Genomic DNA, 12346 nt, shown 5'->3' on the forward strand with positions numbered 1-12346 from the left:
GGATTTCTCTCCCTTCCTCATGCATATTCCCCCAGAGACAATGTTGGCTACAAGCACATGTGAGAATATGGTAGCCTAAGACTGGGCCTCCCATCCCTGGCTGCCTTGTCTGCTTTGTGTTTCTTTCCCAGAGCACACCTCAAAATTGCCATCCTGAGAAATGGGTGTTTCTAACCTTGGTGGCTACTTCTCAAAGTCGTGTTCCTGTGTGCCTAAGTTGGTTCCAGCTGCCAAGCAGGAGGAGGTTCCTGCAACTATACCACTTTTTGCTGGAGGAGAAAAGAACCAAAAAGATGATTCCGAACTCAAAAGGAGCCAGCAGATCTGTGCCTTTTCAGTCATTTAGACAGCACAGACTTGAGACGAAAGTGAAATGGCTATTCAGTAATCCTTCAAAATGCCTTTACCTTTTGGGAAAGTATTATAGGTGTGATGGTTTATTGTTTTATGCTTTAAGTGTTTGCTTAATGTGCTCTTATGAAACCTTGGGATTTTAAGTATTTATTTCATGGTGGAGGAAATATATAGCTATCCTATACCAGTTAGGTATAGAACATACACATTTAGCCCATAAAACTATATTCTATATACCTATATATGTATGAAATAAGTATAGGATATCCCTATCTCCTCTCTGTGTCTTTGTTTCTCTGTCTCTGTATTTGTCTATTTCTCTCTATGAATATAGATAGATGTATACATACATACACATATGCATACATGTCAGTCTGTCTGTCTATCTGTCTATCTACCTACCTATTGTAGACTCCTTCTCAAAGGATTTTGAACCCCCAAGACCTGAGAAAGGCCTAAAACATGGATTGGCCAATCAAGGGAGACATTTGGCTCCACTTTGGGCTTAACATACCATAAAGCTTTGCATGTTCTGGCATAAGAGACATGCTTTGCTCTCTGAATAAACCCAAAATGCCCCTTCCTGTGTCAGCAGCTATGAGGCCCAGATGAAGCTGACTGGGAGCATTCTTCTATTTATGACTACCAAGAACAAAGCGCCTTGAACCAGACACTATCTTGAACAATGGGACTTTTCTTATTTTTTTTATGTTATGTCATGTTAATGGCAAAAGAAACACAGACATCCTGGGTGTATAATTTTAATTGACATCTTGACATTCTCCTATCTTACTGTATTTATAACCTATCCAATGAAGAAATTCCTTTCTCATATCATGGTTAACACATCTGGAGACTATAATTTTGGCTGACATAGGCATCCTGAGCCAGGAAGGGAGGAAGGGGTGAGAGGGAATTGCTCTGAAGATAGAAGGTCTCTTTTGTCTGTCCATCCTTGGGTTCATTGTCTATGATGAGCTCCCATGCATATCTCCATATGCATGTTCTGCAAAGTTTGAGAAAAATACTCATATGTAGCCTAATTTTCTTTGTCTTTCTAAGAATGAACTTAGTAATAGTTGACACTATCTATCTATTTCATTCATTTGAGTACCTTTTCTAGAAGGGACCCTGATAGCCCAGTCATGGGGAAATCCCAGACATGAGCCATACACCTAAGCTTCATTTTAGAGATTTTCCCCAGAGGTTTACTCCAAAGTGGGGGCATAATGATCCAAGGAGTTAGAGAAAAACCTGATCTCTACTCTTTGGGGTCTGGTTACCACCAGGATTGATCTGGGTCCACTGCTGTGCAGCATCAGAACTCTCTCTAGGAGGTGGTGGGGGTCCCCTGGACCACAGGTTACAATGACATGGAACAAATGCATCTTTGGCCTCTGATTTAAGGACCAGGAACCACAGAGGGGAGATGATAGCTGGCCTCTATCCTTACCTAAAATCCTTACTACTTCCCTTAAGGGAGAGATAACTTTTTTGAGTTGGGTCAGGGGAGACCAGGAGGTACTAATTTACCATCTGGAATATCAGAGACTAGAAGAGGGCCCAGAAGCCTAGGTTCCAAGTTCCATCACTATCCTTCCTAGGATGCTCTCTGGGCACTGGACAATTCAGGCAAATTCCTCATTCCGTGGCTATCCTTCTTTGTGGTGGATCTTTTCCTGGCTCCCTCTTTCCATCTCTCCCTGTATTTCTACCTCTCATTCTATGTTTCCCTTTGCCTCCAGCTAAACTTGGCTTCTCTCCACCAACAGTCAATAGCAGTTACTTCCCCTCCCAGGACACCTCTTCTTCCTGCCACCTTTTCTCTTCTTAGTTATTGACATTGTCACGGTGTTTTTCCTGTCACCCTGGAGGTAAGAGAGAAGCTCACTTGTTTTTCTCTTTGTTCCCTCCCCCACCCTCCTTGTTGTGGGTTTCTGTGGAAAACAAAACTCAAGCAGATGAAAAGGAAATTCTATGTTTGTGCTTCTCAGGGGCTTAAGACACATAGCAACAACCTCTAAATCCTGATTTTGTGTTCTGCACCCAACCCTTCCAGGGCATTGCCTGCCCCCATGGGCATGGTCCTGGTGTCTTCCATCAATCCTGTTTTGGGAGAGGCGATTACATCGTGCATTGGAAAAAAAACCACTAGATTTGGAATCAAAATCCTTGCTCATATCATTTATATGGGCAAGCCATTTCTATTTTCTGAGTTTTATCTGCAAGTTTTTTTATCTACAGTTTTATCTGCAAAATGACAAAGTTGGAACAGATGACATTGAAGGTCTCTTTTGGCTTTGTATCTTATATCGAGTGACCAGTGGACCTGTTTTTCCTCCTTTCGACCTCTAAGTGAAGTCTGAGTAACCTGTTTTAACCCCTAGAAGCCCTACATTTAGGTTTAAGTTTTAGGGTGGAGGGGACTCCACCCTATTGGTGGACATAAAGCTGAAGGGGTAGGATGGGAAAGTCTGGCAGATGATAGTAAAAGATTTTTCTGCTTTTTATCATCCATGAATGCTTCAATGAATCATGAAAACTCTTAGGTGATAAGGTCCTCTTCAGGAGACATTTTTACATCTTCCTACAGCGGGAAGCTAGTAGTCAGGAGACCTGGATATAAGTCTTAGCTTTACCCCTGATTTTACTATTGTAGCTTTGACAAGTCGTTTCATTATCCTGGATGTCAGCTTCGTGAGCTACATTATAACACAAAATACAATAGCACTTTTGTAACCAGGAGACATTGTAACAAAGGCAGCAGCGTGAAGCATGGCGGACACTATGGACCTGCTCCTGTCAAATAAACGTTCTTGTCTATAGCTTCCTTTGCATGTGAATCAAAGAGTAAAAGGCCCTCATTACTCATGCTCTCCATACAACTCCAGTGGATTTTTTGGCAGCCGCAGAGCAGAATTTCCAAAATGAGTTAGGGGGATATAGACTACAATCAAGGATTTAACAGACATGAAAAGAAAATTTCTCACTCTAAATCAGTTAGTTTCTGGGATCAAGTAACCTGAGTTTATACTAGGAGAAAAAAAAACATGAGAATAAATTTAATCTGGGGCATGCTGCTGACTTTTGTTGGCTGCCTACATGGATCTGATGGTTCATAACTTTGAAATTATACATTCAAGAGCTGTAGCTTTTCCTGACAGTAAGAGGTTTTTTAGTCATAGCACCTCAGTAAACGTCAACAGATGTTCCTGAAGAGATACAATATCTAAGGCCCAGCAGACAGTATCAGAGAGTGGCTCAGCAACCAAGAGACCAGGGGAGATACCCAGTGGAGGTAATCCAACAAAACGTAGCAATCATTACAATGCCCAGCAGAAACATGGTGATTGAGAGAAGGGATTTGATACCCAGCCTGATCACATCACCAGTGGAGGTTAGCAATTCTGCACATTGCAGGTGTGAATTATCCCTGCCACATGTCCTTATGAGTGTGCCTTCCACATATATTCCCTGGTCTCATGTGCTCTCTGCATGCATGCCCACCCCATTAGTACTGTCGGTCATTTGTAGGTGAGAGGAGTGTACCTGTTCGTGTTTTGAGGATGTTTTCTTTTCACTTTATTTGCAATATTCTTTGTTGCAGCGTTTTTTGCTTTGTATCAATCTATCCTCTGTTTGTCTGGCAGAAGTAAACACACCAATGGGGACGTATGACCTATGGTTACAATGGGGTGCTGACCCACAATGCCTCAAACATAAATCTTCCTGTAACATCGGGTAATCAATAAGGTCCTTTTTAGCTCCAACATTCTATGTTCTAAAGGCCCTTTCTATTTTCATCTTCTGTGCTCTAAGGTCCCTCCCAGCTCTGAACTTCTATTTTCTGAGGTCCTTCTCAGCTCCAACATTCTAGGTTCTATGGGCCCTTCTAGCTCTAACACTCTATGGCCACATTCAAAGCTCTAATAATCTGTGGGTCTGTGGATCTGAGTGTGCTGGTAGGTTTTCCTGGAGGTGAGTTTTGTGCAGAGTTTTAAGAGAAGGAAGAGTCTCCGGTCTGTTGTGTGGGGAAGGACTGTGTCCTGGCCTCCTCCTTAGCACATAACCTTATTCACACCACACCGGGATTGACTATAGAACTGATAATTCTTCTTATAGGTGGGAAGGCTCTCTTTGAAGCAGTGAACAGATCTCTTGTCACACTCACAGGTTAGTGACCCACAGAGGCTCCCGCTGCTCCCGCCACCACCTATGAGGGGAGAGAAAATACCGCAAAGGTGAGGTTGGGGTGACGTGATGTCTGGATCCCAGCCAGGCTCTACATAAGGATAATCATGATGGCTCCCATTTCAGTAATATTTTAAAGCTAACAGAGTACTTCCCTCCCCATCCCTCCCACAACAACCCTGTGAAGTAGATGCTGAAATTGCCCAATTTACGGAGGAGAAAGGGAAACACTGAAGGTGGAGGACTGTAGTTTTTTTTCCTCCCCCAAGCTTCTACCCTGACCTTTGGCAAGTATACTGGAGAGGGGATTTTTAATCATGTGTGGGTGGGACTAAATGGCCCTTGAAAGTCATTCTCATCTCTGAGATTCTGTGATCCTAAGACAACAGCTATCTCCTAAGTCCAAGACTTCCCTTCTTCTGGGGTAGGTAAGTCTTCCATCTCAAAGGGGATCATATTTGTAAAAGCACATAGTATATGCTATGTACAAACTCTTATTACCCTCCCTTCCTCCCCCACCTTGGAGCTTGTGTTTTGGACACCTTCTACCACTAGTGTGATATTTCATCAGAGAGGAGGAGTCTGAGGTAAGGCTTTTTGGGGGGCTAAGTGCTTTGTTTTTATGGGTAATTATGTATCATTGTATTGGGGGTGTCATGGGATAGATAGTAGACATATATGTAATATATACATAAATAAACACACATTATAGGTATACATATATAAGTATGTGTACATACACCTATTCATACCAACATCATGGAAGATAATGAAATAGAATTGCAAGAACACTAGACCTAGAGTTAGGAGAGATCCACATTCAAAGTGACAGCCTCTCTGTGTCTCAACTTTCTCATCTATAGAATGGGGATAATAATAGCTACAGAACTGGCCTCTCTGGACAGTTGTGAAGGTCAGATAAGGTAACTAACTGTCTTACAGACCTTTGCAAACCATAAAGTGCTCTAGACAAGTCAGCTGTTTTTAAAAGGAATCTTTCTGCCTCACCCTCCCACGTACTGAGCATCTCGGACAAACTGGGCACTCAGTTGCTAAGTTATTATCATTAAAAGCCTGGCTGGGGACAGGGCCAGGACCTTAGAGGATCTGAAAAATTATCTAAGCTTGGTCCCCCATGCTGCCCCACCCCCAGCACAGTGTCAAGTGAGGAGACTCGGGCTCAAAAACCAGTTCTGCCATCTATTTGCTACGTGAAGTTGGATGAATCCCTGAGGCTCAGTTTCCTCGTTCATAAAATGGGTACATTGCACTACCTGCCACATAAGATTGGGGTGAGAAAAATTTTATAAACCCTATGGAATGGTGCAAATGGGAGCTGTCAACAATAGGCAGCTTTATCTAAACTTTGTACTACTCCCAGTACCTGTCACAGTGTACTGCAAGCAGCAGGTGCTTAATTAAGTGTTTATTTCATGGAATTTGTTGAATTTTAGGAAATGGCTCTTAAAAAAAGAGTCATTGTGACATCGTCGCCCACCCGCACTCCCATTCCCTGACTACTGAGTGAGATGAAGTGCAGTATTGGAGCATCATTATTCCAGGGACCTGGGATTGGAGGAGGCTGCCTCTGCTGCCCATATAACTTCTAGCATTTCACTTCTCTCTGGGACTCAGTTGTTTAAGGTCAGGGTTGGCTTCATTGCCAAATCTGGTGGCCTTTCCTCACTTCTCATTTTGATCTACCACTTTGTAGTATTTGATTCCAGAACTCTGTTTCCTCACCTGTTTAAAGAATGTGTTGACCCCTTCTAGAGTTAACATTCTATTTTCTAACATTCTGCATCTGAAGTTTCCCTCCAGCACTAATGATCTATGAGCCATAAGCAGTTATATAAATGGCCCCCACACTGAGAGACAATAGCTTTCTACTCCATCCCATGATGCAGCCCTCATCATGGAGACTGGCTTTGGAGGGCAGGTTATGGTCCTTTATTTACATAGATTACCCAATGACATTTAGAAATGTGGACAGATGAGGAACTGTTCTTCTCTTTTGCGCTCCACTGCATCCCTGGGCTCTGCTGGTTGCTAAGCAACCAGGGGCAGGATAAAACTGGACCAAGGGGATGTTGGCAGCTGGGTACTGGGTGCAGGATCTCAAGGATCAGCAGGGTTGCTTTTTGAGGAAAACACTTCACCCCCAATGGAGACTAGAGTTATAAGGGGATCAGTGTTTTGGAAAGCCTGTGGAGTCAGTGAACCAGATCCCAAGAGGGTGAATCTGGGTAGCCATAAGGGTATAGGGCAAATGGCTCTGGACTGGGAGTCCTGGGTGCAAGTCCTGACTGCCACTAATTCATATGACCACAGGCAGGTCAGTTCCCTCTCTGACCCTTAGTTTCTTTTGTATAAAATGAGAGGAGTAAATTAGACGATCTTTAAAGTGTCTTCTCATCCCTTCCAGTTCTACATTCCGAAGGCCCTTCTTTCATAGACATTCTGTACCCTGAATTCTCTTCTAGTTCTGACTTTGGATGCTCTAAGCTCCCTTCTCACTTTGACTGTCTATGTTCTTTTAGTTTTTATTGGTGTATTTTGTTTTTCTTTTTATATCACCATAGTCCCCTCCAGTGTTCCTTCTCTCCTGCTCCCAATGAACATATAAAAAGTAATTGTTTTAATGACAAAAACACAAAGAGGGAAAAAATCAGCATAACTGAACAGTGCATTGAAAAAGTCTGAAAATATATACAATGTAGATCTTGCACCTCTGCAAAGGCATGGGGTGGGAATGACTTCTCATGTTCTTACTTGTTCTTTATAATTTTGTAACATTTGTTTTGATTCAGTGTGTGTGTGTGTATATGTGTATGTGTATGCATGTGTGTGTGTGTGTATGTGTGTGTGTGTGTGTGTTTGGACATTCTGTATTCTAAGGGCCTTTCTAACTCTGTTATCCTATATTCTAAGGTTCCTCCTACCTCAAGCATTCTATTTTCTAAGGGTTCTTCCAATCTTGATATTCTGTGCTCTAAGGGCCCCCTAGCACTGCCATTCTATATTCTAAGAACCCTTCCAGCTATGACATCTAGGGTTCTAAGGGCCCTCCCAACTGTGACATTTTGTGTTCTAAGGGCCCTCCCAACACTGCCATTCTCTGTTCTAAGGGCCCTCCCAGCTCTGACATTCTGTGTTCTAAGGGCCCCCCCCTAGCTCTGACATTCTCTGTTCTAAGGGCTCTCCCATATCGGACATTCTGTGTCCCTAGGGCCTCCAAGCTCTGACGTCCTGTGTTGCAGAGGCCTCCCAGCAGGTCTAACATTTCTCTTTTCCAGATCCTAAATCTTCTTTCCTAGAGACTTTCTGGGTGACCAAGGAAACAAAAGCAAACCAGGTTGAAGCAGAAGAGAACCCTTATGGGAGAGAGCCAAGTGATTCCTCCCTAACCCTCATGGTGTCTACTCACGGCAGATCACACTTCCATTGACGATGTGGAATTGGTAGGTGCTAAACATTGGCTGACAGCCACAGCAGGTCTTCAGCTCAGCGTAGCAGCAATCATGGTTCTGACAGCACCTGGAGTTGGAGATGGGACAGGCAAAGGAAGGAGCATGCTCTTGGCCTAAACAGCCATGAAGAAGAAGCTGAAAGACTTGAAATGGGACGAGCAAAGCTTTCAGGGAAAGGCTAGCCACTGAAAGGGCTTTGGGGTTTTTTTTTTTTGTTTGTTTGTTTTTTGGAGGGGGGAAGGCAGGGCAGTTGGGGTTAAGTGATTTGCCCAAGGTCACACAACTAGTTAGTGTGTCAAGTGTCTGAGGTCAGATTTGAACTTGGGTCGTCCTGACTCCAGGGCCGGTGCTCTACTCACTGTGCCACCTAGCTGCCCCATTGAAAGGACTTTGAATCTAGATTTGGAGTCAGAAAACTTCTCTGGGCTTTGTACATCCTCATCGAGGATAATCAAACCTGGGCTACTCACTTCCTGGGACTGTTAGGAGGATGAAATGAGATCATGTAAAGCACTTTGCAACCACAAAGCACCATGGGAATGTTGCTGATTATCACTATGCTCTTTTTGCAAGGGATCAACCTGTTACATGCCTCCTGAAACTCTCCCCAGAAGAAGCCAGGGCCAGGTGAGTAAATTTAGGAGTTTGATGCAAGAGAGATAAAAATCTTGGGTTTTATGCTAAGACCCAAGATGTGGGGGAAAATGCTGCTCACTGATCACCCTAATTCAACCTACTGGTCTTTTCACAGACATTGCAGAATGGAAACCAATAGAGTTTAGCCTTTTATGACCCCCAAAACATCACAGCTAAGAGGGCTCTTAGGGTGTGGATGTGCAAGATGTAGAAGAACTCTAAGTTTGGCAAGTGATGTAAGTGCACTAAGCATACTGCTTGGCACACAGTAGGTGCTCAGTAAGTGTTTATTAATTAACTGTGAGTTGTTATGGCTGTGGTAGTTATTTAGGAAGCCCTCTCAGTTCTTGGTAGATGGGTCTGAAAACATTCTGCTCCTTCAAAGTTGCTCCCCCAACCCCTCCCCCACCCCTGGCAAGGAATGTGCTGGCAACAAGCCAGCCTCAACACTGAGCACTCTGAAAAGACTGTTTTTTTTTTATTTTTGAAAGATAGATCCTAGTTTTATTTATCAATTAAATGGTGGATTTTTAAATTCAATTTTGTTAATCTTTTTTTATTTTCAGAATTTCTACTTTGGATATTTAATTGGGGGGTTTTAAATTTGTTGGTTTTCTAATTTTTTTAAGCTTCATGCCCAATTCATTGATCTTTTCTGAAAAGACATTTAGGTATCATCTGATTTCCTTTCTCCCTTTGTGCTTAAGCAAAATGCCCAGAGAAGGCTACAGACAGTGGTTGGTCTATAGTTACCTGTCGGTCTCGTCCACTGCGTTTCCTCTGCCCCCCAGGCCACAGTAACAGCCGTAGCCATAGTAAGAGAATAAGGCACTCCTCCCAGTCATGAGTTTGATCATCCTTCCAAACTGCCAGAAGTTGCTGTGGGTCAGCATGGGTACTGCCAAGAGAAAATGGGGAACCCGGGACCTCATGGGGAGAAGCTAAGCAGGATGAAGTTTCCATGGCAATGTACAACTGAGAAATCGCAAGGCAAGAAACATGGCCCCTAGCAAGGCATTCACAATCACAGAATTCTAGAACCAGGAAAGGAGCTTAGAACACAGACGCTTAGATCAGAAGGAGCTTTACTTAGAACAGAAAATACTAGAACTGGAAGGAACCTTGGAACACAGAATGCTAGAGCTAGGAGGTACCTTAAAATAAAGAATGTCAGAGCTGGAAAGGGACCTTAGAATAGGGAATGTGAGAGCTGGAAAGTACCTTAAAATAGAGAATATGAGAGCTGAAAAGGGACCTTAGAACAGAGAATATTGGAACTAGAAAGGACCTTACAATAGAGAATGTGAGAGTTAGGAAGGGCCTTGGAAAAGAATGTCAGAGCTGAAAAGACCTTAGATTATTAAAAAGCCAGGGCTGGAGCAGAACCTTAGAACACAGAATGTTAGAGGGGAAAGAGGTCTTAGAAAAGAGAATGTTAGATGGTGAAGGAAAGGGACTTGACTAAGGTCACCCAGCTAGTTAGTGGCCAGAACCAAGAAGTGGTATTGGGACTAAAGTCTCCAGACTCCTAAATATGAGCAGCAAAGTTAATGAGAAGACACACACACACAAACATACACATACATGAACATATATGGATATATATATATATATCTATAACTTTTTAAGAGAGAGAAAGACAAATTCTTTGATAATCACTTTCCTGAGAATTGTGTATCGCTTCCCAAATTTAGAAGGGAGTACCAACACGCATTGGAAAGTGCTATTCCCTAGCTATGGAACCTTGGGTAAGTTCCTTCTCCTTCCTGGGTCTCAGCTTCCTCCTGCACAAAATAGAGCCAGTAATCTCTGCCCTGCCTCAGAAGGCTCCAATGAGCTCATGGAGGCAAAAGTTCTCTGTAAATCTCTAGTGTTGCTGTCCAAATGTTATCTGTTCAGACTGTGAGCTGAGGAAAGAATGGTGTGTTCTTTCTCTAATGAGCAAACCAGATGTTTCTCTTTTAGTTGCATGTGACTAAGAGTCTGCAGGAGTCTAAATAAAGAGGAATATTTTCCAAGGGAAAATAAAATCCAGGAAGAGAAAAGCCACCTCTTTCTTAGTTACTGCACTGATAACAATGACACCGGTTTTAATAGCAATGTCCCCAGTATGTTAAGTCTGGCAGCCTCAGCCCATCCCAAACATGGAGAAACAAGCTCGACACAGTCATTGGATGTAGCCATGCCCCTGGGCTGCTGGCAAACCAACTGGCCTTGGAACACTTTGGGGGCAAGAAAGATATTAGGGGAGTTTGTCAGTGCTAGCTGGAGATGAGTGGGAGAGATGGGGATGGTCCATCCTCTAGGTCAGGGTCATGGGCTTTAGAGCTGGGAGGGATCTTCCAGATCTGGTCCAAATCTCTCCTGTTACCAGAAGCCAAGTGAGGCCCAGAGAGGAAGGGAAAGTCTTACTCGTAGTCACACAGGTCCCAAGCCCAATTGAGGATTCAAATTCCTGTTCTTCTCAACCCAAATCTAGTTCCCTTTTTACTATATCATGATAAAAGAGGGGTTGGGAAAATTTTGGAATGAAAGAGAGGAAAATAAGCCAAGCTTGATATAGATTTGTGCTGTTGTACATGAGTATATCTGGCACACATCATCACGGTTTCAGAGTTGGGAAGGGCCATGAAATCAAACCCCTCCATTTCACAAAGGAGGGAACTAAGTCACAAAGAAACTTTCCCAGTGACACACATTGAGTAAGAGTCTAAGGCAAGAGCTGAACTCAGGTCTTTCTGATTCCAAACCCAGCCCATTATCTACTAGGCCATCTAGTTGCCTCTATTTTTAGAACTGAAATATTGGTAGCCCCAAAATATTTTCATGAAACCCTAGCCCTCATCATGTGTAACTCTAACCATCCAAGGAACCAACCAGTCTAGGAAGTATGGTCCCTAGAGGACTCAGGCAGGAGTGTTCCATCCATTCCCACCCCCCCCAACTCTCCACCTAGTGACTGTGGTTCTTCCTCTCTTCCTTCCCACTCCCCATCTTCCTACCTCCCAGAAGAGCCTATGCTTATAAGCACAGATGCAGACACAGACAGGACAAGGCACTGAAGTTATTTCAGAGCATTTAGTGACTTACAGAGGAGGACCGCAAAGATCGAGACAACCTTCATTACCCAGAAGCAAAGATGGGCTCAAGGGAAGAATGCCACACTTCTTCTTCGAGGATGGTAGGTCTAGTCAGATAGAACAGTCAGGGATGAAGTTTGAGCCAGGTGGGAAATGGATCTGTTAATTCATGTCACAGTGAAGAAAGGTCCTGTCAACAGAACAAGCAGAAATATGTGAGGAAGACAAGTGAATGGAACTTAGAAATGAAGAAGTCTTTCAAAACTCTTCATAGAATTACATAATGTCTGCTCAGGAAGGGACCTTAGGAGAAGGGCCTCTAGAACATAGAATGTCAGGGCTGGGAGGGCCTTAGAATACATAATGTCAGAGCTGGGAGGGCCCTTACAACCCAGAATATCAGGACTGAGAGGTTCCTTAGAACACAGAATGTCAGAGCTGGGAGAGCCCTTAGAACAGAGAATGTCAGAGCTAGGAGGGCCCTTAGAACACAGGATATCAGAGCTGGGAGGAGACTTAGAACAGAGAATGTCAGAGTTGGGAGGGACTTTAGAACATCAAATGTTAAAACAGAATGTTAGAACCGAATAGCCCCTTAAATGTCACCTAGTTCAA

The 12346-nt window shown here is 43.4% G+C and overlaps 1 protein-coding gene across 1 annotated transcript; it reads right to left on the reverse strand.

Moving 5' to 3' along the window:
- Nucleotides 1-4387: 4387 nt before the first annotated feature.
- Nucleotides 4388-11775, reverse strand: PLA2G2C (phospholipase A2 group IIC). The gene is made up of 4 exons (XM_036746976.1): nt 11742-11775; nt 9405-9549; nt 7973-8082; nt 4388-4567 (listed from the first exon to the last, which is right to left on the reverse strand). Exons 1-4 carry the CDS (start codon nt 11773-11775, stop codon nt 4413-4415), a joined length of 444 nt encoding a protein of 147 aa, XP_036602871.1. The 3' UTR covers nt 4388-4412.
- Between the last annotated feature and the right edge of the window lie 571 nt (nt 11776-12346).

Source organism: Trichosurus vulpecula, chromosome 2, assembly GCF_011100635.1.
Source record: "Trichosurus vulpecula isolate mTriVul1 chromosome 2, mTriVul1.pri, whole genome shotgun sequence".
In the NCBI taxonomy this organism is placed as follows: Eukaryota; Metazoa; Chordata; class Mammalia; order Diprotodontia; family Phalangeridae; genus Trichosurus; species Trichosurus vulpecula.

Coding starts and splice junctions, on each gene's coding strand:
- PLA2G2C (XM_036746976.1), bottom strand. CDS start 11,775: ATGAAGGTTGTCTCGATCTTTGCGGTCCTCCTCT. Junction 8,083..9,404: donor GCAGTGGACGAGACCGACAG/GTAACTATAGAC, acceptor CTCCAACTCCAG/GTGCTGTCAGAACCATGATT. Junction 4,568..7,972: donor CAATGGAAGTGTGATCTGCC/GTGAGTAGACAC, acceptor CTCCCCTCATAG/GTGGTGGCGGGAGCAGCGGG.